This window comes from Equus asinus, chromosome 26, assembly GCF_041296235.1.
Source record: "Equus asinus isolate D_3611 breed Donkey chromosome 26, EquAss-T2T_v2, whole genome shotgun sequence".
Classification (NCBI taxonomy): Eukaryota; Metazoa; Chordata; class Mammalia; order Perissodactyla; family Equidae; genus Equus; species Equus asinus.
In genome coordinates, this window is record NC_091815.1 from 42,660,959 (window position 1) to 42,688,913 (window position 27,955).

The 27,955-nt window shown below is 50.4% G+C and overlaps 1 protein-coding gene across 4 annotated transcripts; it reads right to left on the reverse strand.

Annotated features, from left to right (window-relative positions):
- SLC27A5 (solute carrier family 27 member 5) lies at positions 1-27,846 on the reverse strand. Of its 4 annotated transcripts, XR_011498538.1 has the most exons (11): positions 26,237-27,090; positions 25,638-25,847; positions 25,089-25,247; positions 22,372-22,496; positions 21,092-21,286; positions 20,918-21,008; positions 20,104-20,302; positions 19,836-19,933; positions 18,970-19,456; positions 6,772-6,900; positions 1-1,588 (listed from the first exon to the last, which is right to left on the reverse strand). XR_011498538.1 is itself a non-coding variant. In XM_044760171.2 (10 exons), exons 1-10 carry the CDS (start codon positions 26,952-26,954, stop codon positions 19,280-19,282), a joined length of 2,103 nt encoding a protein of 700 aa, XP_044616106.1. In that variant the 5' UTR covers positions 26,955-27,846; the 3' UTR covers positions 19,088-19,279. The 4 variants fall into 4 exon arrangements, 2 of the variants coding, with proteins under 2 accessions (XP_044616106.1, XP_044616107.1); XR_011498539.1 differs by lacking the exon at positions 6,772-6,900; XM_044760171.2 differs by lacking the exons at positions 1-1,588; positions 6,772-6,900 and adding an exon at positions 19,547-19,677 and having other exon boundaries at positions 19,088-19,456; positions 26,237-27,846.
- Positions 27,847-27,955: the final 109 nt, after the last annotated feature.

The window sequence follows — 27,955 nt, forward strand, 5'->3', positions numbered from 1 at the left end:
TATAAGAGATACACATTTATTTATATTATGAGCAACTCTATGGCAACACATTTAAAAATCTAGTAGAAATACATTTTCTACAACAGAAGCCCAAGGGATACAGAAATCCATCTAGTTATTTTATGAAGCGGGGATAATCTCATGTGACTACATAAACTCTGATTTCTGTATAGCAAAGAGATACATAAACCAGATCAAAAGAGTCTGCGACAAATCTGTACATACACCACGGTTAATATCCAAAAAAAGATAAAGAACTCCCATAAATTGATAAGAACAAAGCAAATGTTCAAAGAAAATTGGCAAAACACAAATGGACAAGTCACAAGGAGGAACAACCAATGTCCCTGTCACTTGAAGCCTAGACATGGGATTTAAAGTGGCCATGAGCTGTGACTCTACCTGACCAGGTGGCAGAAAATTGTAATGGCAGCAAAACTCCTTGCTGGCATTGACAGTGGACTGTGACCTGCTGCAGCCTTTGGGAAAGCAAACTGGTGGTACCTGTTAACATTTTTAGGTTAACTGACTCTCCAATCTAGCAACATTTCTTGGACTGTATCCTATTGAAATACATCAGTACAAAAGGATGTATTCAGGGATCTTACTGCGACCTGGTTTAGAAGCAAGAAAAGACCCAACTTAAAAAAGAAAAACACCTGGGGGACCGGCCCCCTGGCTGAGTGGTGAAGTTCGCGAGCTTTGCTTCAGTGGCCCAGGGATTCGCAGGTTCGAATCCTGGGCATGGACATGGCACTGCTCATCGAGCCATGCTGAGGTGGCATCCCACATACCACAACTAGAAGGACCCACAACTAAAAATATACAACTATGTACCAGGGGACTTTGGGGAGAAAAAGGAAAACTAAAATCTTCAAAAAAAAAAAAACAAAAACCTGAATGCCACCTTTATAGGAATGGCTGTTTAATTGGCGGACAGCTGCACCTTGGAATGTCACGCAGCATTTAAAAGGACTCGGTCTAGATCTAATGAGTTAGAGAGGTTCCCTTAAGATATGATATTCTGTGGTCCAATTTTGGGAGAAACAAACAAATTCTACATATTATGTAAGTATGTCTGTTTGTGATTGTCAGGCCAGAGAGAAAGAAGTGGCATGGCACACTCGCACTCATTTGTTAAGGAAATAAAGGGATCAGAACAAAGGGTGCAAAGGTCTGTGTACACTGCAGGTGTTGTTTGTGACGGGGGAAGAAAGGACAACCCTAAGTGTTAAGTTATAGGAATTTCACTAAAATGATTACAGTACTTCCTGTACAATGAAATCATTGGCAGCCTTAAATGACAGTCTGCAAGTGTCACAGCAAGGAATGCGCATAAAAGACCTGACTCTCTGGAGCCATATAGTATGTTCATGGATCAGAAGATGCAATATTAAATATGTCCATTCTCTCCAAGTCAACCTATAAATTAAGTGCAACTCCAGTTAAAAATCCCGTAGGGTTGGGACCAGCCCAGTGGCACAGCAGTTAAGGTTGCACATTCTGCTTCGGTGGCCTGGGGTTCGCCAGTTTGGATCCTGGGTACGCATCTACACACCGTTTGTGGACCCGTGCTGTGGCAGGCATCCTACATATAAAAAAGTAGAGGAAGATGGGCACAGGTGTTAGCTCAGGGCTAATCTTCCTCAAAAAAAAAAAAAAATCCCATAGCGTCTTTTTTTAAATATACATAATCCAAAAAAATGAATCTAAAATGCATGTGGGAGAGTCCAAGAATTGCTATGACAATTTGGAAAAACATGACAAGTAGGGAAGGCTTGCTTTACTGGGTAAAAACATTGTTAAGTTACATAATATTAAAACAGTGTGGTATTGGTGCAGGAGGTGGACAACTAGACCAATCTAGAAACAAACCCTTTGGAATTTGGTGCATGTGAAGACAATCAGGGAAGACAACGTAGCCTTTCACTAAATGTTGGAACAATTGGCTTCCCATATGGAAGGAAAATAGATTCTCACCTCACACACTCAAAACTAAATTACAGATTTTTTAAATACCAGGATGTTTTTAATGAGATATATATATATATTCTAAAGATTATTTTTTCCTTTTACTCCCCAAAGCCCCCCGGTACATAGTTGTATATTCTTCATTGTGGGTCCTTCTAGTTGTGGCATGTGGGACGCTGCTTCAGCGTGGTTTGATGAGCAGTGCCATGTCCACGCCCAGGATTCGAACCAACGAAACACTGGGCTGCCTGCAGCGGAACGTGCGAAATTAACCACTCGGCCATGGGGCCAGCCCCACTTTTTTGGGTTTTTTTAAAGATTTTTATTTTTTTAAATGATATATTTTTTTAAAGATTTTATTTTTCCTTTTTCTCTCCAAGGCCCCCCAGTACATGGTTGTGTATTTTCAGTTGTGGGTCCTTCCAGTCGTGGCATGTGGGATGCCACCTCAACATGGCCTGATGAGTGGTGCCATGTCTGCGCCCAGGACTTGAACCTGCGAAACCCTGGGCCGCCGAAGTGGAGCATGCAAACTTAACCACTCGGCCATGGGGCCGGCCCCTAAAATGATTTCTTAAACAAAACACAAAAAGCACCCAGATCACTACAGAAATAACTGATAAGTTTAACAAATTAAACTTAAATGTGAGAAAAGATACTATGAACAGAGATAAAAGATAAGAAAAATACTGGAGGAAAACATTTGCAACATAAACAAAAAAACAAAATATTTTTTAACTCCAAATCAATAATAAAATGACTAAAAACCTGATAGAAAAGTGGAGGAAGGCTATGAATTGGTAATTCACATCAGAAGAAACTTGGCTGGCCGACAAACCAGTGAAGACACACATGCTCAGAAGTAATCAGGGAAACACCTGCACAGTGAAGGCAGGGCCTGCCTGCCGCGTTCACATACCCCGTTCCTGGCATTCTGCTCAGTGTTCATAACATGGCCAACATGAGTAAGTATGATACAAATTAAAACAACATGAACGGGGCTGGCTCCGTGGCTGAGTGGTTAAGTTCACGGGCTCCGCTGCAGTGCCCCAAGGTTTTGCCGGTTCGGATCCTGGGCGTGGACATGGCACTGCTCATCAGGCCATGTTGAGGCAGCGTCCCACATGCCAAAACTAGAAGGACCCACAACTAAGCTATACAACTATGTACAAGGGGGATTTCGGGAAATAAAGCAGAAAAAAAATAATATTTAAAAAAAAATAATGTGATGTATTGCTCAATCTTAAATAGCAAATAAAACCCCAACAACAAGCATTGGTGAGGAAGTTTGGAATTGGGACCTGTGAAAATGACCAGCTATCATTCCTGTGATTAAGTTATGTTATTTGGCATAATTGACCTTAAAAGAAGGGAGACGATCTGGCCCGGTGGCCTAATCACATAAGCCCTTTCAAAGCTTGGTGTATTCTCCGGCTGGTTGCAGAAAAGGAAGTCAGAAAGAATTGCACGAGAGGGATTTGATGCACCATTGCTGGCTTTGAAGATGGAGGGAGCCACAGACGGCCTCTAGAGGGTAAGAACAACCCCTGGCCAACAGCCAGCCAGGGAACAGAGACCTCAGTCCCACAACCACAAGGACCTGGAATCTGCCAACAACCTGAATGAGCATGGAAGCAGATTCTTCCCTGATCTTCCAGATAAGAGCCCAGCCCTGCCAAAGTCTTGAGTTCGCCCTTGTGATATGCTGAGCAGAGAACCCAGCTGAGGTCTCCCAGACTCCTGACCTACAGAACCGTGAGCTAACAAATGGCTGTGGTTTCCAGCCACTGAGTTTGTGATAATTTGTTACACAGAATAGAAAACTAACACAACCACATATTGTTAATAGGCTTAGTATTGTTCATGGCCCAAAGCATAAAACTGGCCTGTAGGTTGTGATGAATGAAATGTGATAGACAGTTTTTCAATAAAATTATTATAATAAGAAATGGAGTAGGGGCCGGCCCTGTGGGCAAGTGGTTAAGTTCATGTGCTCTGCTTCGGCGGCCCAGGGTTTGGGCGGTTCAAATCGTGGGCATGGACATGGCACCACTCATCAGGCCATGCTGAGGTGGCATCCCACATACCACAGCTAGAAGGACCCACAACTAAAATATATACAACTATGTACTGGGGGGCTTTGGGGAGAAAAAGGAAAAATAAAATCTTTTATAAAAAAAAAGAAATGGAGCAAATAATGACTTTGGGAAACTTTGACAGTATCTACTAGGCTAAACATATGTACACTCTGACTCAGCAATTCCACTCCAGGGAATGCACCCAACAGAAACGAGTACTTATGTGCACCAAAAGACATGGCAAAATGTTTACAGCAACTATATATAAAAGTGAAAAATCTGAGAACAACCCAAAGCCCACTGCATCAGTTATCAATTTATTTCCTTTCAGTTCCATGTCTACCCTTGTTACCTGCTCTGTGGTAGTGGGCTGGACCCTGCAGGCATTTCTCCCTTGCAGTCAGCACATCGTTAGCTTTGTCAGAAGACGGCACCAGAGGGAAACCACAGGAGAAGAGAGTCTTCCTGTTTCTCTTCTCTTCTTCCTGCTACTGCATAACAGCAGCAGGGCATGTGGAGGACGTCCAGAGGTGCTCTGGCCAAAGCAAGCGTTCTCTTGCAAGCTCGCAGTCTTGGCCCTGGCCTTGTAAGAGCCTCACTGCAGCCTTCCTGACACAGATACTGTGCACCCCAAGCTGCCCTGCTGGTGAGCAGGTTCCTAATGGCCTCCCATCAGACACATCGTGCTGTAGGCCTTGAACCTGCAGGGGCCACCTTAACTCCCTCTGCAGGCCTACGTCTAGCCTGGCCCACTGCCACACCAAAGTGGCATTTCCTGCTTAGCCTGGGCAACCTAGAGAATTTCTCTGCCACCCAGTGTGCTGCAAACACACCTTCTGAACCCCAACCTTGAGGAAAGAGCTCCCACCTTTAAAGTTTACTCCTACCTTGGGCACTCTCTCTCAGCATTAATTCCCCTGTTATAATTAATAGTTATAGTTAATAACTTCCTATATCAAATTTACCCTGTTCAAATTACTGTGTGGCTTCTGCCTCCTGACTGGACACTGACTGATACACTCACCCAACATGGATAAATAAACTGTGGATATCCATGCAGTGAAATACCACGCACACAGCAATGACAAGTCACTGCTATGTGCAACAACACTGTTGAATCTCAGATGCAATAGTCCACACTGTGGAATTCCATTCATAAGTTCAAAAACAGGCAAAACTAATCCATGGTCAGAATAGTGTTACTTTTGGGGGATACCAACTAGAAGGGGCCCAGGGAGTCCAGAAGTGGGTTAGGTGGCTGGAAATGTGTTCTATCTTGTTCTAGAGGTTGGAAGACTCCTCTGGGATTAGACAAAGGACAGAGGCAGTGAGGTGGGGCTGCCGCTGGAGAGAAGTGAAGACAGGAGGGGGCTTCAGGGGAGAGGGAAGGATGCCAGGGCCTACAGGTGCTGAGAGTCTGGGGACAGCTATGGTGGGAGGTACCATCTCAGCTGGAAGGGGAGGTCAGAGCCTTGAACCTCCTGAGTGATTTATCTTGTAACAGGTGAGCCTACCCTTTACACATTTATTTATAATAAATAAGACCAGATTTGTCTGGTTTCAGTTTGGGCATCTTATCCTACCATAGTTCATCAATTCTAAGACACAGATTGTATCACGTGTTTTTTTTTTTTAAAGACTGGCACCTGAGCTAATGTCTGTTGCCAATCTTTTTTTTCCTTCTTCTCCCCGAAGCCCCCCAGTACATAGTTGTATATTCTAATTGTGAGTGCCTCTGGTTGTGCTATGGGGGACGCCACCTCAACATGGCCTAATGAGCGGTGCCATGTCCGCACCCAGGATCTGAACCAGCAAAACCCCAGGCGACCGAAGCAGAGTGTGCAAACTTAAGCACTCGGCTACAGGGCCAGCCCCTGTATCACGTTTTAACATCTCTAAGATCTGGATGTAGTTTAGGACCGAAAGTGTGTCCTAGATTAACTTTCTGCCCCTCTCAGTGGTACCTGAAACAACAACAAACCCTCTAACCAGCACGTCTCAGTGTGGCAGAATAGTGTGCTTGCTTTCTGGTTTTAAGGTATCTTTTATTACTTTTATCCACTTTGTGGCCTATGTTTTGTTCTTGTGGTTCTTATTCTGTGTTTGGGTTTTCCTTGTAATAATTTGGAAGATACATGGTCCACTTCTCCCAGTGGATACCACCACAGACTTTCAGAAGCCAGGGTGATGATAGCAGATGGAGAGCAGAGCTTGGAGAAATTGAGCCTAGCCGGTTCAACCAGTCACCCAGCGTGCCCAGGTCTCCAAGGCCATCCTCAGGCTCGATAGTTCACTAGAAGGAGTCACAGGACTCAGAAAAGCTATTATACTCATAGATATGGTTTATTACAGTGAAAGGATACAGATTAAAAGTTAGCAAGAGGAAAGGTGTATGGGGTGAAGTTCAGGAGAAAGCAGGTATGAGCTTCCAGGTGCCCTGTCCTAGTGGAATCTCACAGAGAGCACTTAATTTTCCCAGCAATGTGTGACATGTGCAAAGTGTTGCCATCCAAGGAAGTTCACCTGAGCCTTTGTATCCAGGTTTTGCTGGGTTCAGTCACGTAGGCATGGAGTGTTGCATGGCTGACCTTAGTTACTTAGTTTTAAGCTCCCCATGCCCAAGAGTTCACACTGATACAGCCCAAGGCTTCAGGATACAAAACACTCTTATCAACAGGTTACCCAGGATCGTGGTAAGGGCACCAAGTGGAGGGAAAAGTACCTGCAAAAGGCCAGAAGCAGATGGTGGTGCTGCAAGCCTGGAGCCCAGGGCAGGTGCCTGAGGAGAGCGAGCAGGCTCAGAGATAGGCAGCCAGGTCCACACGGCACTTCTGTCCTCCATCCTTGGGACCTAGAAGCACAAAAAGCCCCCTGACCTGCAGAGCCAGCTGTTCACCCACTACTTGTTTGGGAGACCATGAGAGGGTGTGAGAAGATAATCACCACATCCACCAGGTACAGAGTCTCTTTCCAAGCCTGTCAGCAAGACGCAGTCGTCAGAACTCAGAGAGATGAAGAAACCCAATGCAACTGACAGAAGAGAGAGCCCAGCCATGGACTCTCACACAAGTGGACTCTTTTTTTTTTTTTTTTTTTGAGGAAGATTAGCCCTGAGCTAACTGCTGCCAATCTTCCTCTTTTTGCTGAAGAAGACTAGCCCTGAGTTAACATCTATTACCATCTTCCTCTACTTTATATGTGGGACGCCTGTCACAGCATGGCTTAGATGAGCAGTGCCATGTCCGCACCCAGGATCCAAACTGGCGAACCCTGGGCCACCAAGAAGCTGAACGTGCGAACTTAACCGCTACGCCACCAGGCCAGCCCCTACAAGCGTACTCTTGTCCTGTGCCAGAGTAAGCCCTGCAGAGCTTGAGGAAGGAGCAGCTGTTTCATAAAAGGGACATCCACATAAAGAGTTAGGTGTGAAAGGAAAACAATGAGGCCTTTCATGGCAACACAGGAGGCTACCTTCATGATCTCAAGGTGGAAAAGAGTTTTCCTAGTCAGACTAACACTCAGCATAAAGGGAAAGCTTGATAAATTGTAGTGCCAAGAGTTAGGAGCATCTGTTCATCAAACGTAAACAGAGTGAAAGGCAAGCCAGAATGAGGGAGAAGATATGCACAGCTAGCATCCAGAGCAAATAATAATTCCTACCAATCCATGAGAAAAGGCAGGTACCCCAAGAGAAAAATGGGGCAAGACTTTTACAAAAGAGGAAATCCAGATGACAATATGCACATGAAAAGGAGCTCACTATCATGAGTCATCATGGAAATAAAAATAAAAGCCACAATGAAATGGAAAAATACTACTAGGCACTGACCAGAATGTATAAAATTTAAAAGTTTGACAATACCAAGTGTGGGTGAGGATGCTGAGCAACTGGAACTCTCACATATGCCTGGTGGGAATGTAAAACAGGACAGCCCCTATGGAAACTGTTTGCTGTGTGGATAAAGCTGAAGACAGACACAGCCAATGGCCCAGGACTCTACTCCTAGACGCAACCCTTGAGAAACACCCATGCTCCAGGAGAGGCAGGCAAGTGTTCATAATAGCCCCAAATGGGAAACAACCCAAATGCCCGTCAACAGCCAAATGGGTGGACCAGCTTGGGCTAGCCCTACGATGGAACACTGTATAGCCACACAGGGGACAGATTCCAGCTCCACGTGGACAAACTCCAGAAATGATGCTGAGCAAAACAGGCAAGAGAGAAAAGAAAGCATCGGGGCTGGCGCCACGGCCAAGCGGTTAAGTTTGCGCGCTCCGCCACAGGCGGCCCAGTGTTTCCAATCCTGGGCGCGGACATGGCACTGCTCATCAAACCACACTGAGGCAGCGTCCCACATGCCACAACTAGAAGGACCCACAACGAAGAATATACAACTATGTACCGGGGGGCTTTGGGGAGAAAAAGGAAAAAAAGTAAAAATCTTAACAAAAGAAAGCATCAACTATGATTGTATTTACATGAAGTTCAAAAAGAAGCAGAAGCAAACCATGTGGTTTGGCTTCCTATAAAGGAAAGGAAGGACATGGTTATCAATGAGCCACAGGGTGCCCAGGTAAGACATTATTTCTGTCTCTGGGTGTGTCTGTGAGGCTGTTTCCAGGTGAGATTAGGATTTCAATCAGTGGACCCAAATTGTCAAGCAAATTGCCCTCCCCAATGTGGGTGGGCATCATCCAATCCATTAAGGGCCTAAATAGAACCAAAGGCCTTGAAAGGAAGAATTTGCTCCTTCTCCCCTGCCTCACAGCTTAAGCTGGGACGTCTCCTCTTCTCCTGCCCTTGCACTGGGATTTGCCCCATCCTCTGCCCTGGTTCTCAGCCTTCAGACTCACACTGAGTTATACCACCAGCTTTCCTGGGTCTCCAGCTGGCAGATGGCAGATCATGGGACTTCTCATCCTCCATAATCATGCGAGCCAATTCCTCCAAATCAATCTCCTTTTATGTATAAGCTATTGGTTGTGTCTCTGGAGAGCTCTCATACAATCACAGAAGTCTGGAGCTCGTTTCCTGAGCAGAGAAGGCTGGGCTGTTGGGGCAGTGGCAGGAGGAGGCCCTGTTCTGTCTTAACCTGGCAGGTGGCCATGGGTATTTGCTTTATGATTGTCTATTAACACGAACACAGTATTTCTTTAGACTGTGTCTGTTTTATTTTTTAAATTTTTTTTTTTTGAGGAAGATTAGCCCTGAGCTAACTACTGCCAATCCTCCTATTTTTGCTGAGGAAGACTGGCCCTGAGCTAACATCCGTGCCCATCTTCCTCTACTTTATACGTGGGACGCCTACCATAGCATGGCTTTTGCCAAGCGGTGCCATGTCCGCACCCAGGATCCGAACTGGCAAACACCGGGCTGCCGAGAATCGGAACATGCACACTTAACCGCTGTGGCACTGGGCTGTCCCCTCTCTGTGTTTTAAATAAATGCTCCTCTGCAGCATCATCTACAGAATTGGGAGGGGAGTGGCCATTGGCCTGACCACTGTCAGGCCCCTCTGCTCAGTGTCCCTAATCCCGTGTGCGTTGCCATCTGCTCACCCGTGACCGGTAGATCTAAGTGACTGAGCTCAAGATGTGGAAGTAAACTAGGAAAATGCCCCCACGAAGGCCAGGCTCTCAAGGGTTAGCTGGGACCTCAGGGTCACCCACACTTGCTGCCACCTCTGAGAAGACCCTGGTCTTCCTTCCTCCTGGGTCTTCCTCCCTGATCCAGTTGGATTAGGGGCTCCCTGGGAATGGGGCCCATGTTCTCATTTGTCTTCATAAGGGCCTTGCCTGTCAGGTTTCCCTCCAGCTTGAAGTCTCCTCTCAGACTCTGCAAACCTCCCCTCTAGGTGTTCTGAGAAATCAGAGATGGAAGTTCTGACTTGTGTCCCTGCCCTGCCACTGACAAGCTGTGTGATCCAGGGTGAGTGTGTTGGGGCCCCTGAGACAACCCCAGGTTTGGTGATTCATGAGGACTGCTCCCAGGACTCAGCATAGAGTCGTCCACACGGCTTTGATTTACTACAGTGAAAGGACAGAGAAAATTCAGCAGAGGGAAAATGTACATGAGGCGAAGTCCAGGGGAATCTAGGCATGAATTTCCAGAGTTCTTTCCCAGTGCAGCTGCGCAGAGCACATTTAATCCCTCCAGCAATGAGTTGTGAAAACTTATGTGAAATGTTGTCCAGCAGGGAAGCTCCTGAGAGACGCAGCACCAGGGTTTTTATCGTAAGCTCGTCACGTAGGCACTCACTGCCTGGCAGAGACCAAAAATCCCCCACTCCCAGAAGGAATCAGGTGTTCGACATAAGCTATGTTTGCACAAACAGTTTGGGCTCAGTGAGCTGCTAAGTGTTCAGGAATAATGGGAACCCTCCCAAAATCTAAGCGAGCCAAGGGCCAACGTGCAAGCTAGCCCCTCTAAGTTTCAGGCCTGCTGCATTAATTCTGCACAATGAACAATTCAACCTTCTTGAACCTCAATTTTCTTATCTAAAAAATAGGATGGGCTGGCCCAGTGGTGTAGTGTTTAAGTTCACACATTCCACTTCGGCAGCCCAGGGTTCGCTGGTTCGGATCCTGGGTGCAGAATTATGCACCACTTGTCAAGCCATGCTGTGATAGGCGTCCCACATATAAAGTAGAGGAAGATGGGCATGGATGGTAGCTCAGGGCCAGTCTTCCTCAGCAAAAAAAAAAAAGAGGAGGCTTGGCAGCAGATGTTAGTGCAGAGTTAATCTTCTTCAAAAAATAAAATAAAATAAAAAATAAATTAGAAAAAGGGAAAGGTCACAGTAAAACTTGCTGGTTCACAGCACATGGTTACAGATGGATCCATGAATTCATGACAGAGGCTGCGCTTTCAGCCATGGAGAAAAGGATTCCAGTGGCTCTCATGTTTGGCTCTCAGGCCATGCAGGGACTCAGGCCTAGCCCAGCAACCAAGATTGGCTGAGCCCCCATGCCTCAGGCCCCTAGCCACGACTCTGGGAGGGAGGGCCCGGTCTCCCCCAGCAGCGCAGGGCCCCTGATCCAGGGTGTTAATAAATAATCATAAAGCAAATACCTACATGGCCTCTCCAGACTCACCTCCCAGGACAGGGTCCCCCTGGGCAGCCTCCAGCCACCACCACTCCTTCCTGGTGAAGGTCACAACTGTGTCCTCTGTCCACTGAAATAGTGTCTAGGTGATGTTTGTGAAGGAGTTTATTCAGTAATCTGCGTGAGGAGTTTGAACCCCAGGAAAACAGTTCAACAGAGGGCTCTGAGGAACTGCTCCGAGGTGTGTGAGTTTAAGTGCAGCTCATCTCTCTTTCACAAAACAGTGTATGTGCAGGGAAGAGGAAAAGAGAAAAAAAACTTACAAGTAGTTTTCAAATATGTCAGAAAAAGAAGAACTGTGTACATCTGGTTTTTCTCTAGATTATACATTGAAGGTAACATAAACAAGAATTCCTGGGGCCGGCCCCGTGGCTGAGTGGTTAAGTTCTCACACTCCGCTGTGGCAGCCCAGGGTTTCGCTAGTTCAAATCCTGATCGTGGACATGGCACCGCTCATCAAGCCATGCTGAGGTGGCATCCCACATGCCACAACTAGAAGGACCCACAACAAAGAATATACAACTATGTGCCAGGGGGCTTTGGGGAGAAAAAGGAAAAGAATAAAATCTTTAAAAAAAAAAAGAGGGGCCGGCTCCGTGGCCGAGTGGTTAAGTTCACGCACTCCGCTGCGGCGGCCCAGGGTTTGGATCCTGGGCGCGGACATGGCACCGCTCATCAGGCCACGTTGAGGTGGCATCCCACATCCCACAACTAGAAGGACATGCAACTAAGATATACAACTGTGTACGGGGGGGTTGGGGGAGATAAAGCAGAAAAAAAAAAAAAGAATTCCTTGGTTATACATCAAACAAGTTCAGAGATGCTGATGTTATCTATGTGAAGAGGGAGGCAAGAACCAGGGTTGTTAATTATTCCCTCAGTCTCCAAGAAGTGCAGCTGTGGATGTAGGAGCTAGGTATCCTTTATCTTTTCCCATTGCTGATGTCTCCAGCTGGCGCCTTCAGTCATGAGGTGTGGAGTTGCAAGGTCATTTGACACAGGCTGACAACGGCCTGCACGGCTGCTTCATGGAATAGCATGGATATTATTGTACTGACTTAAAGCCTATGTGGTTTGCTTGCTAGATCGCCTGTTAGACCAGGGAGAGGGGTCCCAAAATCTGTCCACACTTCAAAGGTCACAGAGCTCTGGGGCTACAGACATGCCTGCCCAGCCCGGCGTGGTCATCTCCTCTCCATCCCTGCTTTGAGCAGACTCAGGGTAGGGGCCAGGATTCCACAATGCCCAGGGCTGAGAGACACCCAGGCCCAAACCCGGAGTCCATAGGAGAGTGGACACACGTCTCCAGGAAGCCCTGGCCCCACCTGGAGCTGCACGACTGCTCCACTCCATGTGTGGATCTCTTCATTCTTTACACCTGTTGGACTTTCCCTGCCATAGGGACACTCCCTTCCCTCTCTCCTCTCTGGCCGGCCCTCACACCACAGTCATGTCACCCTCAGCTCCTGGGGCCTATGGCCAGCTGCCCCTCGGCTCCCCACTCCGGAGTCTGCAGGCAGCCTAGACTTCATTGGCTCAATGCTATCCCTCTAGTTGCTTCCTGTCTTGCTCAGTGGTGACTCCATCCCTCTACTCACTCAGAGCCGAAACCAAGGGGCCCCCCATAATCCTCATCTTGGGTTCCAGAATGAGGAGGCTCCACTCCTCACCACTCCACTGCCACCATCCTTGTTCCCCTCATCATGGCCCTAGCCCCTTAACTGAACTGGTATCCCCCCTCATCCTCCCCATGGTCTGTTTGCCCCACAATAGGTAGAGGGATTCTGCTAAAACTTCAGTCAGCACTCTGGTATATAACCCAAAGGACTGAAAACAGGTACAGTAGTCCCCCCCTTATCCCCAGTGGATGTCTGAAACCAAGAACAGCACCGAACCCTATATATACTATGTTTTCTCCTATACAGTACAGTGTGGATACCCGGGACAAAGTGTGATTCGTCTCCCAGGTGAGATGGAGCAGGATGGCATGAGATTTCATCACACTACTCAGAATGACGAGCTAAACTTATGAATTATTTCTGAAATTGCCCATTTAATATTTTTGCACCATGGTTGACCGTGGCTAACTGAAACCATAGAATGTGAAACTGAGGATAAGTGTGGTCTACTGTACTCAAACAAGTACATGTAAAGGAATGTTCACACTCACAGTAGCCAAAAGGTGGAACCCAAATGTCCATCAAAAGATGAATGGATAAACAAATCCTAGAATACCCATACAGTGGAATAGCATTCAGCCATAACAAAGATCAAAAGACTGACACATGCCACACCAGGGCAGATGGCACCCCAGTACAACCCACATGCCAGGCCTGCTCTGGGTGTTACAATTGTCCCCTCCTCTCCCCCACACCACGAGCTTGACCATCCCCTTGACAGATGAAGAGACAGAGCCCAAGAAAGGCCAGGTCTCCTGTGTGAGGGCAGCCACCTAAACCACACCGCGCCCTAGACCACAGGACCCACCCCTTCCCCTTGGGGAATCAGGTTTGCTCTTGACATTTCTATTTCAAAAGATTCATACATTAATTTTAAAGCAAACTCCACATCATGCAATAAGCAAATAAACAGTGTGTTTCAAGTCACCTTAAAATAGATAACTTCTAAATTAACAGATGTTCATTCACATTCGCCACCTGGAACCACACCTGGGAAGTCCCACCCACCCATGTCCATCACCAACTCCAACTCCACTCAAGCCAGCACCATCTTTTTTGAGAACTGAGGCCTTTACTGCACAGGCCACAGCTTCCTCTCACAATGGCAGATGCCTGCGGGTAGAACTCTCATCTAACCAGTCATTGGTGTTGGGGGGGTGGGGGTGGGGGGCAGTTCACATTCACTTTCACACAGGACTTGTGTTTTCCGTGGTCTTGGCAACACCAACCCATGTCTGCTCCATGGCTTTCTACTCCTCTGTGAGCTCTGCCCCCAACAACCCCTCCTCAGGGCTCCCCAATGGAGTCCTGACCCTGAAATGGACTGTCTGGACCAAGTCTGCCTATCCCACTCCCCAGCACCAAAAGAGCCCTGGGGACCTACCCTCTTGCCACGCCTGCTATCCCCTCAGATCTGGCCTCGCTCTCCCCAAAAGGTTCCCCCCACACCATACTCTTCCCAGAAGGTCCTCCCTGTGGGCCTCCTGTCATCCAACCTCCCACAGCAGAGACCTGAGCAACAGCTCCAGACCATGAGGCCCTGCCCAGCTCTCCTTGGATGGAGGGGAATGTGAGGAAACACAGAAGACTCTAACTCAGTGGGGGTCTGGCTGCAGGACAGCCAGCAGCCATGGTCACACCTCCTCAGAGCGCCATCACCAGGGACAAGAAGGGTCTAGAGAAAGGAGCTCATAACCATCATTGTTTATCATCATGACTCATTTATTGAACGAGAAAAACTCATCTTGAACCATCAAACCTGAAAGCATAGGCCCAGATGGGGAAGGGGTGAGGGTGGGGCACTTAACATGGGGCAGACAGGGAAAGATGGGACAAGACCCTGTGGACGTGGTATTCCTTAACAAACTTCACCATCAGAGCTGCCACTATAGTATCTGACTGTATCTGGAAAACTCACATGCTATGTGCTAGGCATGATTTATTCCCTAGGCCAACAAGGGCTGTTGTTCGTGGGATTTGCTGGTCCTCCCAAGAAGGCATCCCCCACCCACTGCAGGGAGCCCTGCACCAGCATCCTCCCTACAAGAACAATGATAAAGCACACTGCTCTCCACCACCTTTCACTTCTCTTCCTAACCAGTGTGTTTTGGGAGGAGGGAAGGTAGAACTGCAGAAGAGTTCTGACACATGACTAGTGTTATGGTATGAATGTCTGTGTCCCCCCAAAATTCATATGTTGAAACCTAATCCCCAACGTGACAGTATTTGGTGCTGGGCCTTTGGGAGGTGATTAGGTCATGAGGGCAGAGCCTTTAAGAATGAGATTAGTGCTCTTATAAAAAGAGATGAGAAAAACTTCCTGTGCCTCTTCTACCACACAAAGACCCAGTGAGAAGACAGCCGTCTACAAACCAGGAAGTGGGCTCTCACTAGACACCAAATCTGCTGGCACCTTGATCTTGGACTTCACAGTCTCCAGAACCGTGAGAAATAAATTTGTTGTTTATAAGCCACTGAGTCGATGGTATTCTGTTATAGCAGCCCAAATGGACTAAGAGAACTAGCTAAGAATGTTTTGAAATAAGAGTAAAGAGAAGGAATTCTTTATTGGATATTAAAACATTACTAAAAGCTATGCTAGTTAGAGCAGTGTGGGACAAGAAGAAACAGAAAGATCAACTGAATGAAATAAGAATAAAATATGCACGTGATATATTCAATAAATAATAATTCACCGAGTTTCTAGTCTGGGGGAAAATAAGAGAAGTACACAATTATGTTTTAATTCTCGCCAATGTAATAGCAAAATGTGTGAATGCCCCCAAGCTGGCTGGGGCTTGGGGAGGCAAAGATTTGTATAAAGTGCTAGTGAACCTGTAAACTTGTGGATCCACAGTGAGATCTTTCTATAACATCTATGGCCCCTATGTGACACCTGCAACGACGGGGTTGGCTAAATAACTCACGGTTAAAGCACCTCTCAACCAGGGTTTCCTTGACCATAAAGTGGCAACAACACTACAACCCACCCTGAGACTCGATGAGGATGAGACAGACCGTGAAGAGAGAAGTACCAGACTTGGCCTGGCCCCAAGGGAGCCATGAGGGTTCTTAGGCACAGTTTTATTTCTGTTGCTGTTGACAACGATCCCTTCCAATGACACTTCAAGGTGGGGTGGACATGCTCACTCTGCAGATGAAGAAACAGGCCCTCATTGACAGCCAAAACCAAGATGCCAATATCAGGGACAACAGGTAATCCTCTGGGGGAATTTCCCCATCACTCTTCTGGTTTAATCTCCACAATCACTTTCAAGGTGGGCACAATCATCAGCCCCATTTTAAAATGAAGGAAACCAATGCAGGGTAGACAGGTGGTTCTAGGGACTTGCCCCAGGCCACACAGCATGTAAGTGGCCACCTCTCACGCCACACTGCAAGCTCTGGGATGCAAAGAACCAGGTTTGAGTCCAGCACATGTCCCTGCACCCCTCCCCCATGCATCTCTGGCCCATGGTATTCTGTTGATTGAGTGAATTTTTTCTGTTCACATCACAAATGCTAGCTTTGTCTGTTAGTAAGAAATGCGGTGACATAGCCTCGCTGGTCAGAGTGGGCAAACAGGAATGCAGTGTTCCTCATCAGGAGGACAGCCACAACTTAACACCCACTCACAGTATGGTACATGCAAGAGAAGTGGATATACTGGCTTAGGCTGGCACCTTGGGCAGCTTGGCAAAGGAGCCCATGGAAGCCTGGAGAGCAGGGTCAAGCAGGTCTTGCGCAACGGTTATAAAACATGGCAGGAGCACTTGGTCACACTGGGGGTGGCCAGCTCCCGCCTCTGCTGCTTCATCCATGCAGCTCCCTTCCAGGCTGGTCTCTGGTCCCAGAGAGTACAAGGGCCTTAAGGTAACAAGGACCTACTCTGTGCAGGGCAGGAAAATGAGCCTCAAGGCGGGGGTAAGCCCAGCCTCTGCTGCTATGTGCCAGCTGTCAAATGATATTGGACCTACTGTGTGCACCGGGGGGGGGGGGGCAGGGCTGGACAGCCTGGGCCTCTGCTGCTATGTTCACACAGCCTCCTTTCCTAAGCAGGGCAACTCCTAGAAGGAAGAGGCGTGTGAACCAGCCTGATGACCTACTGTGTGCAAGGGACGAGGACTGGACTGCAGCGGGCCCGGATCCAAGCCCAGCTGTGCACACTGGTGTGTGGGGAATCAAAATTTGCCGCCCCAGGGGGCCAGCCTGGTGGCACAGTGGTTAAGTTCCCACATTCTGCTTCAGCGGCCCAGGATTCACCGGTTTGGATCCCAGGTGTGGACCCAGGCACTGCTTGTCAAGCCACGTTGTGGCAGGCGTCCCACATGTAAAGCAGAGGAAGATGGGCACAGATGTCAGCTCAGGGCTAATCTTCCTCAAAAAAAAAAAAGAAGAAGAATTTGCCACCCCAAAATGTGTCTCTTTGGCTTATTTTCAAGAACTAGAGACTCAAAGACACTTTGACCTTCCCCCAATTGCCTGAAAGAATTTTAGGTAGAAGACCTGTCCCCGCGACAGGCCATCATCATAGGTAATTCTAGGTGTGGTAGACAGAGGCTTTTAGCAAGGGCCAGTTTATCAAAAGATCTCTTCCGGATCCCCTTGTTTACAGACGGCCAAGAAAACACTCGTTTACCAAACATTTGCTTTTCCATCTCCATATGAATTGCCTCCCCGCTCGCCTCAAGACCCACACCACTACCGCCAACATCCTCCTTCCTCTTTAGCTGAAGATGGTATTTAAGGTAGCAGCTTCAGCCATTTTGGCGAGTTGCTCAGTTTTCTTGGGTTTCTCCCATGTACACGTTATCAAACTTTGGTTTTCTCCTGTTGTTCTGCCTCACGTCAATTTAGTTCTTAGATCAGGCAGAAGGACCTAGAGGGTAGAGGAATAGTTCTTCCTCCCCTACAGGTGCATTGAAGGGGCTGCGGTTTCATGGGAGGCTCATAGGGCTCCCTCAGTCCCTGGGCCGAGAAACAGGGAGTGACAACAAGAATGACTACTTTGTGAAAGCCAATCCCAGGGACGGCCTGCGGCGCCAGTCAGCTGTGCTCAGGCCACCGCCACCGCTGACGGAGATTCTTATGGCCGAACCGGCGCCAAAATGCCCAGGGACGCCGTGGGGGTACCATCCCCTCGCAGCAGAGTAACCGGCACTCACCCCACCTCAGGGGCACAGCCCGGCCCCAGGGACTACAGCTTACGCCGCCTCGCCCAAAGCTCCTACGGATGTGCCCAGGGGGCACTTCCGGGCCCTGCGCGGACTACACTTCCCAGAGGCCTCAGCGTCCGCTAGCCTCTGCCTACAGCTCCCACGATGCCCCAGAGACACTTCCGGACCCTGAGTGCGTGCGGACCGCGCTTCCCAGTCTCTGCACCCACGTGTGCCTGCCTACAACACCCGTAACGCGCAGGCAGCGCTTTCTGCCCTGGAGACAACAAGGACCACACTTCCTTGAGGCTTCCCGTCCGCGGGTCCTACAACGACTGAGCAGCACTTAGAGCCCCGGACACGGAATAGACTGCATTTCCCAGAGGTTCGGCGCCCGCGCGTTCCTTTTACGTCTCCACAATGCCCCAGGAAGCCCTTCCAGCCCTGAGACAGCGCACACTACACTCCCTAAAGGACTCGGAGCTCGCGGCTCCCCCTCCTTCTTCCTTCTGCCCCTAGTCTGCAGATCTCACAATGTTCAGGCACCATTTAAAGCCCCCGACACAATGCGGACTCCACTGCCCGAAGACCAGCGCTTGCACGCCCCTCCCCACAGCTCCCACGATACCCCGGAGAGCACTTATGGCCCCCAAGACGCTGCGGAGTCCATTTTGCAGAGGGCTCTTCACCCGCTCCCCCACCCCTATTGCCCCAGGGCCTTTACACGTGCACTGTGCCAGGAAGGCTCCTCTCCTGGTTACTTCCTGCTCTCTTGCCTCTCAGTTCAATGCCCTCCGGCCCTTGTCAGATCGCCCATCACTGCACTTCTCCCCACATGCTGCAGACCACATCCACATCTGCTGGCCTGGGCCGGCCCCGTCAGAGGCCACAGAGACCCACAGATGGAGTCAGTGCTCTCATCTCTCCACCCTGCAGTGGCTGCGAGACTGCTGGCGCCTCCCACACCCCTGGCCTTACCCAGACAAGACACTCCTCAAGGCTAGCTGAGGCCCTTGGTGAGGAGGCATGGGGAAGTAAAGTTTCTGGAGGGCACTGGGCCCTGCACTCCTCGCTTGTTTCTCCATCCGCACAGACATTTGTGTACATCCAAGTTTATTCTCACTCTGCTCCTGGACTCAGTGTTGTCCCACCCTGTGCAGGGGATACGGCCGGGCTGGGATTCATGAGATCTCGTGCACGTCTCGGGTGGAGGTAACACTGCAAGTGGGGGTGGTTGTCAGCGTTGAGCCCGGCCCCTTTGGATGTCCAGATGTGGAATGCCAGGGGGTCAGAGTCTCCAGGTTCCCTCGCACACAGCCTGATACGTGTCCTGCGTCAGGGGCCGGAAAGCCTGCGCCTGATTGTCCAGCACAAACAGGGGGTCAGCAATGACGCCCACATTGAAGCCCTCACGTACTAAGCGGGACTTCACCAGTTTGAACGTGCTCGTGATCTCCAGGGTGTCCTGCAGGGACAGAGACCATAACCCCGATGGTGACTCCCTGGCCTCGGTCTCCCTCCTCCCACCCACCTACTCCTGCCACCCTGAGCTCACCTGGATACGGACGAAATGGGGGGCAGCGTAGGCAGGGAGCCAAGAACGCACGTGCTGGTACAGCCTCTGCCCATCGAAGCTCTGGCCGGGGGCCAGCTGCACGGCAGCCATGCCTACCTTGCCCTCACACCCTGGGAAGCACAGCGGTCACTCTGGGCCGGCCTACCTCACAGTGCCCAGGGCTGACCCTCTCGCCTGGCCCAGCTCTGCTCACTGACTGTGCCCCAGCTGCTCCCCCACCTGTGAAACCGGGCAACAACCCTCCACCCATGAGGTGAACCCTCCGCACCTGGCACAGACACACCGTAGACGTTCACCTCCTGCAGGAAGTCAACAAGGGCCAACACGCCCTCCACCTCCCGCGTGGACACGTTCTCCCCCTTCCATCTGCGGTATCGGACCCGGCGCTCGTGACCACGCCCCGGCACGGGGAAGCCCCGCCTCTCGCCCCCCCCCCCCCCCCCCCGCCCCACCGCGGGAGCCGAGGGCCCGCCCCGGCCCTTCAGGATCCAGAAGCCCCGCCCCCCGGTCCCGCCCCGAGAGGCCCCGCCCCCTACCGGAAGGTGTCCCCGAGGCGGTCGCGGAAGTAGAGGAAGCCTTCGCAGTCCATGGCCAGGACGTCCCCCGTGTTGTAGTAAACGTCGTTCGGGCGCCGCACGTTCCGCACCAACTTCCGTTCCGACTGCTCTCGGGGCCCACGGTAGCCCAGGAAAGGGTGGCGGCCTAGCACCTGGGTCAAGAGGAGCCCCGCCTCCCCTGGGGGTAGGGGTAGTTGGGGCATTAACCACGGACCAGAGCCTCAGGAGCCCGCCAGCCCCCAGCCGGAGGTTTCCAATAGTGGACTCTTCGTCACCCGGGACCCCGCCAGAGACCCAGAGATAGAGACAGGGAGATCAGAAATGAGAGCCAGGCAGGGAGACAAAATGAGACACAAGCGAGAAGGTGGCATCGGGGAGACCACCAGAAATAGGAAAAGGATGGCAAGGGATGGACGAGGGGCAAAGACAAATGGTGGTGGGAAAAGAGACCGCCAGGACCTTGCAAAGCCCCGGGAGAGAAGCCCCTGGATGGTATGGACAAGAGACTGATGCCTAGGAGGATGAGACTTCCGCAGAAAGCTCGAGAGAACAACTCAGATGGACACCCAGAGACCCCGCAGAGCAAGAGACTGAGGCTGGGGAGCCAGGTAGAGCTGAGGCTGAGGGTCCCAGACGGCCAACAGATGGGCCGGGGACTCAGGGTACGGGTGAGGGCTGCAGACACCACCACTGGGCACCGACTTCAAAGCTTCGGGCAGCTTGTTCTAGCCAAGGAGGAAACTGAGGGTCCCTACCCTTCCCACACCCAGAAAACATTTTTCAGCCACAATACCTGACCCCACAGGGATGCAGAAGCCCCGATGGTCCCTCACAGGCTCCTCGGCCTCCATGTCGAACTGTACCAGCTCAAAGGGGGACAGCATCTGAATGGAGGGTGAGGAGGTGTCAGCAGAGGTCCTATGGGCTCAGCCTCAATCAGGGCCACTGCCATTTCCAACCCACTCACTCGAAGGAGGCAGCTTGTCTTGCCCAAGGCCCCACAGCGCCCTGGATAGTTGACAAAGCCACCGTTGCCTTCCGTGGAGCCGTAGGCTTCCAGGATCCGAATGGGGCCAAAGCGCTGCTGGAAAGTCTCCCACACATCTGCCCGGAGTCCATTGCCCATCGCCAGGCGCACTGTATGTGTCCGGTCCTCTGGTCGCTGCAGGTAGATCCCAAGAAAGGCGAAGAGAAATCCTTACCTGGGAGGGCTATCTTGGGTCCTTACCTGAGGAGATACCTGCGAGGTGATGGGGGCCTATACCTAGAAGATGTACCCGGGGTTCTTACTTGCAAGTAGTACCTGGAGTCTGTATCTGGAGGGTTACCTGCAGGGGAGTTACCTGGGGGCCTTTTCTGGAGCAATACCTAAGGATGACTGGAGGCCTCATCTTGGGTCTTACCTGGGGGAAATATCTGGGGTCTTATATAGGGGTAATTACGTGAAACTTTTACCTGGGGTGGGGGGTGAGGAATTTACCTGGAGGTAACCTGGGGAGTGACTTGAAGCTTCATCCTGGGGAGTTACCTGGGGCCTTACTTGGGGGTAGTTTGCTGGATCCTTTCCCTGAGGGGTTACCTAGAGGTCTTATCTGGAGAGGTACCTGGGGACCTTGCCTGGAGATAGTCACCGGGGGTCCATACCTCACTGCTCTGTAAGGATGAGGTCAGCTCACATCTAGTGAGTTTGTCCTGAGCCATACGCTGTTTTAGGCACTTTACGGGTGTTTAATTCTCACAATACCTCCTTGAGGTATTGTCCTCGTTTTCCAAATGAGGACACTGTGGCTGAGGGAGGTGAAATCACCTGCCCAAGGTAGCACAGCTGATCATCGAAGGAGCCATGATTGGAAACCTTCTGTGGATGGGGCTGGCCCGCTGGCGCAGCGGTTAAGTTCACACATTCCACTTCTCGGTGGCCCGGGCTTCGCCAGTTGGGATCCCGGGTGCGGACACGGCACTGCTTGGCAAAAAGCCATGCTGTGGTAGGCATCCCATGTATAAAATAGAGGAAGATGGGCATGGATGTTAGCTCAGGGCCAGTCTTCCTCAGCAAAAAGAGGATTGGCAGTAGTTGGCTCAGGGCTAATCTTCCTCAAAAAAAAAGAAACCTTGTGTGGGACTCATTATCTGTGGCTTTTGCCAGGGGTGTTTTACCTGAGGGACGTTGCCTGAGTCTTGTACCTGAATCTACCTGAGACCTTTACCTGGGGTGTTCACCATGGAGCCCTAATCTTAGCACCTCACCTGGGGAGTGTTACACAGGTACCGCAGGACCTCGCCCACATAATGGATCACAGTCACACCATGCTGCCGACAGTCATCCCAGAAGCAGGAGGCAGAGAACTTAGGGGCCAGGACACAGGTCACTCCTGGGAGGGAGGAGAGGAAAGAGTTTTAGGTCATGCTTCCAAATCAATGTGAGAAACTGCTTTGATCACCTAACTATGGCCCCCTGAAGTACAGGATGATATTGGGCTCATCTCTGTGTCCCTGGCCCAGCCAGGACTGCCCCCATTAGAAGAGCATAGGCTGACCTAGGGTCAAATCTTGTCTCCAGAATGTGTGGAAAGCTCGGTGCCTGCTACAAAGTGAGCACTGCTAAATAAGGGCTGTGAATATTAATCTTTCTTGATTATGATAAATGTTTTATGAATGTCTTGCTGGGTAGATGGATAGAAAGGGGGATGAATGGATGGATGGATGGATGTGTGGACAGATTTTTGGAACCCCTCTCTCTGATCTAACAGGCGATCTAGCAAGCAAACTGCATAGGCTTTAAGTCAGTACAATAAAATCCATGCTGTTCCATGAAGCAGCTGTGCAGGCCATCGTCAGCCTGTGTCAAATGACTTTGCAGCCCCACACCTCCTGACTTAAGGCACCAACTGGAGACAGCAGCAACATGAAAAGATTAAGTGTACCTAGTTCCTACATCCACAGCTGCATTTCTTGGAGACTGAGGGAATAATTAATGACCCTGGTTTTTGCCTCCCTCCACACATAGATAATGCCAGCATCTCTGAATTCATTTGATACATAACCAAGGAATTCTTGCTTGTGTTACTTTTAATGTATAATCTAGAGAAAAAACAGATATACCCTATCTTTTTTTGACATATATGAAATCTAGTTGTAAGTTGTTTTTTTCCCTCTTCTCTGCATGTGCACTGTTTTGTGAAAGAGACATAAGCTGCACTTAAACTTACACACTTCGGAGCAGTTCCTCAGAATACTCTGTTGGACTGTTTCCTGGGATTTGAATTCCTCACCTTGATTATCAAATAGACTCCTTTAATTAACCTTTACCCAGACTCTTTATTTCAGTTGACAGATGGGTGGATGGATATATAGATGTTTTTAAGGATGGACACATGGATTAATAAATTTTAGGGGCCACTACATCACCCCAGGAGAGTGATCCCTCCTTTTCTGATTACCTCCTCTACAGCTGGCTCTATGGAAGGTACACACCCTACCTCAAGCCTAATCCTCAACAAAGCCTGACAAGCTAAATATCATCATCCCTGCACCCAAAGGGACAGTTACTCATGTGCTTGGTGAGGTAGCAAGTGTTTGTCTTCTTTGAGGCTGTATTTTTGGCAGAGAGGTAAAATATAAAGCCCTCTCTGTGAAAATAGATGCCAGTCCTTGAAAGCGACAGCTTTGTTTGCAACCCCTAATGACACGCCTGATTCTGGAAAGGTCTTCAAGAGCTGGTAAAACCAGGGGGACGGGGGCCGGCCCCGTGGCGGAGTGGTTAAGTTTGCACACTCTGCTTCGGCGGCCCAGGGTTTCGCCAATTCAAATCCTGGGCGTGGACATGGCACCACTCATCAAGCCATGCTGAGGCGGCATCCCACATCCCACAACTAGAAGGACCCACAACTACAAAATATGTAACTACGTACCAGGGGGCTTTGGGGAGAAAAAGGAAAAATGAAATCTTTTAAAAAATAAAAATCAGGGGGAGGGTTGATAGGGAGTTTTCCGATTAAAGCTTCTGAATTCATGTTAGCCTCCCTAAGGTAGGATAACAGTTATGAGCTGCCTCCAATGTGACGAATTAGGAAGCACAATGCACCCCACCAAGGTTCTTGAGTAATTGAACTGAATCTAACAACATCTCTAGAGGGAATTTCCAGTCTGACAGGAAATTTGGGGGAAAGAGGAGCACAGACCAAACAAGCAAGTACAATAAGGAGACTTTAACTGTAAAAAGACAATTAGAGAACTAGGGAAATTTGAACATGAAGTGTACATCAGATGATTAAAGAGCTACTGTTGATTTAGTCAGATGTGACAATCACTATGGTTTATAGTTTTTAAGTTCTTGTATGTTAGAAATACCTACTGCAATATTTACAAGCTGAAAGACAGAGTGTCTAGGATTTGTTCTAAAATAATCCAGAAAGAAAGGAGAGTACATATGAAGTGAAATTGGCAGGACGTTAACAATTGTTGAGGCTGGGTGAGGATATGTTAGATATAATCAAACTATTTGCTTACTTTTTTCTATGTCTGAAGTTGTCTATGATAAAAAAAAAATTTAGGGGGTGGCCCCACGGCCTAGTGGTTAAGTTCACATGCTCCCCTGTGGCAGCCCAGGGTTTCACTGGTTCAGATCCTGGGTGCGGACATGGTACCACTCATTAAGCCATGCTGAGGCGGCATCCCACATGCCACAACTAGAGATATCCACAACTTAAAATACACAACTATGTACCAGGGTGCTTTGGGGAGAAAAAGGAAAAATAAAATCTTTAAAAAAAATTATATTAAGATCTGAGAGTAAGAAAGACAAGTGGAAGCGGAGGAGGAAGTGATAAATGAAACAAGTACAGCAAAATGTCGATGGTGGCTGAAGCTGGGTAACCTATGGGACCTTCTAACCCTGACAGCCCCACTCTGACATCCCGTCTAGAGGTCCTGTGGGTTGGAGGGGTCCTCAGGGAAGGGCTTACCGAGTTCCAGGCAGCCGAGGACTCCAATGACAAGCCCCATCACGTGGTACAGAGGCAAGACTGTGTAGACTACGTCATCAGCTTTCACCCCAGACAAGGACAGCATCCTGCACATCTGTAGCAACCGCTCATGTGTGAGGATGGCTGGCTTCGGGAGCCCTAGGAAACAAAGGAGTGGGAAGGGTGTGGTGGTGAAAGGACAGCACAAGAGGGATCAGCACACAGGGGTGTGTCTCCATGGTCAGGGGTTTGAGGTTCTCAGAAGGGGGTCAAGTATGCGAATTTGTGGGTGGGTTCAGGGAGGACAAATTGGATTTGGAGTTCAGAGGCTGAATTCCAAAGTTCAGTTAGGGTTTCAGAGGCTGTTTACTGAGCAGAGGCAGGGTTCTGGCACAGACCACTCAGATCACATTGGGGGTCAGAGTTCAGGCCAGGTGTCACAATCAAAGGGCAGGGTTTCAGAGGTCAAGTTTGAGGCACAGATCAGGCCTGGGGTCAGGTCAGCAGGAGAGTTCAGAGGTTGGGACTAGGGCTGCCAGGCGCCCTCACCAGTGGTCCCTGAGGTGTAGATGAACAGGGCAGGGCTTCGTGGTGTGATCCCAGCACGCAGGTCAGCAGGCACGGGGTCTGCAGGTGCATCCTCAAGGGCAGCCACCAGAGCCCCCACCCCTTGCGTGGGAGAGGAGTGGCTGAGGTAGAAGCAGCGGATGTTCTCTGCCTGCAGCTCAGGAAGGACCTCCTCCAGGTTCTCCTGGAGGTCTGCAAGGATGGTTCAGAGGAGAAACTGAGGCAAAGCCCACCTTCAAGTTCTCAAGAGAAGACTTGAGACCCACAGATGGAGAAGAGCCCACTGCCAGCCAGAGGAAGCAGCCAGCAGAGAAGCTTCTGCATTCCTCTGTCAAGAACCCCCAAATTAGTATTTTTTGGCAAAAAGAAATGAAATAGCCATGGTGAAGGAAAAAACAAATTCTGCTGCTCTCAGAATTACTTTCCAGCAACTAAGTTCTGACTCTAATTGCCTGTGAGGGTGGGTGGGGAGGAAGGAGCTCCTTGACCAGCCCCAGGACCCTTGGACTAGTGGTCCTCTGTCTGTTCCCTGCTCCTGTCCCTGCCCCCTTTTGTCCTCCGCTGGCCTCTTGGGTCCTCACCTGGGTCCACCACCAGCACCTGAGCCCCAGAGCTCAGCACCGAGTGCACCAGGGGCGCCCTCCTGCCGTGCGGATTGATCCAGGCCACTGGGCAGCCCAGCTTGGCCAGCCCCAGCCACAAGCCCAGGGCAGGAATGGCCTGGGAGGGCAGCATCAGAAGGGCAACAGTCTCCTGGGCATGCGGGCCCACAGAGCCACCCAGCTTGGCCTTCAGGGCCCACGCCGCATGGCAGGCCCGGGCATCCAGCTCCCCAAAGGTGACTGAGCAGTCCCCTGGCCCTGTGCACACCAAGGCCGCGTGACCCGGCTGCGCTCGTGCCTGCCGCTCAAAGGCATCCACAAAAGTGTCAGGCGGCTGGCGGCTCAAACGCGCCCTGACGTCCAGGCCCAGGCGGAGGATCCTGATGATAAAGGCCATATCAGCAGGCAGCCAGCGCAGCCCGGGGGGCAGCTGTGCGGGCAGCAGGGCCAGTGTGAGGGCCGCGGTCCCCAGACTCAGCCAGTGGGGCATCCAGGGACCAAGCCAGGGCCAAGCCAGTAGGGCCAGGCCAAGCAGCACACAGCAGGTGGAGTCCTCTAGGAGCCAGCGCAGTGCCAGGGCCATGGCTGCAGGCCATACCGGCTGCCCCAGGCTTCGAAGCAGGAACAGCAGCAACAGCAAGAAGGCCAGTCGCAGCCTGACGCCCATTGCACCTGCTTCGCCCTGAGAAATGTCCATGGAATGCTCACCTCTTCCCCGGGTGACCTGGCCTGGAACTCTGGACCCCCAGGGCAGCCCATCAGCCCCGCCCACTGGCAGTAGCCCAGAGATGTTAGCAGTGCTCTGGCCCCAGGACTCTGCCCCCAGCCCTTCACCCCACCTGTTTGTTTCTCACTGCCTGGTCCTCTGCGTGGCTCCAGCCCCTCCGCCTCTGTCACCACTGGCTGTGGGCCAGGCACTGGGGAAACAGGCAGAAACTCCTGCTCTCAGGAAGGTGATGTTCCAGTCAGGCCAACTGCAAAACCAGCAGGATAGCAAGGGAAATCTCGCCGCAAGCACTGCCTGCTGCGGGGTCCCATGACACTTGCTGGCCAGCTGCCCAGTGGGCAGCCCAAGGATCCAGCTGCCACTCCCCTGCCCCCTGAACTTGCCTGGCAGGGCAGGTATCCTTAGGCTCAGATCCCCTCATGGCACCCTTGCTCCAAAGACCCTCTAGGCCCCCCCAAAACTGAAATGTCAACAATCATGCCCATCAGAACAAGGGAGAGCAAGTTTTAAGTCCAAATGGCCTTCAGAGTCTGGCTGGAAGACTGGAGGGAAGGGCCTCGAAATCTGCATCTTGGATAGCAGCAGCGGGGATTGTGGCCCGGGGTTCACACATATGGCCTCCCTCTCCTAGACCCACCTCAGATGTGGCTAGCCTGTACCTCTCCCCATAGAACTGAGGGTTCTAGATGACTCAAGCACCAGTCATATGCACACCCCATTCCCACCCAGAGAACAGAGACATGAGATGACGAAGCAAATTGTCCTGTCCCTGCCCAAGGGAGCCCAGGGTGGGGGCAGGGGTGCTGCCCAGGGACGTGGGTGCTGAGCTTTGACGCCCACAGCCAGCCTGTGACGGCGAGGAATGCACGGGTCCGGGAGCTCAGAGCTTCCGGCTTTGGGCTCCACGGCCCATAGTCCTTTATTACAGAGCGCGGGTCGCAAGGCCCGGTCCCAGTCCATGATGGGCCCAC

What these genes read in the sequence shown, in the direction of transcription:
- SLC27A5 (XM_044760171.2), bottom strand. Translation starts at nt 26,954, where the DNA reads ATGGACATTTCTCAGGGCGAAGCAGGTGCAATGGGCGTCAGGCTGCGA. An exon ending in CCTCGGCTGCCTGGAACTCG is followed by an intron (nt 22,497 to 25,088) that starts GTAAGCCCTTCC and finishes CCTCCCTCCCAG; the next exon opens with GAGTGACCTGTGTCCTGGCC. An exon ending in AGACAAGCTGCCTCCTTCGA is followed by an intron (nt 21,009 to 21,091) that starts GTGAGTGGGTTG and finishes CCCTCCATTCAG; the next exon opens with ATGCTGTCCCCCTTTGAGCT.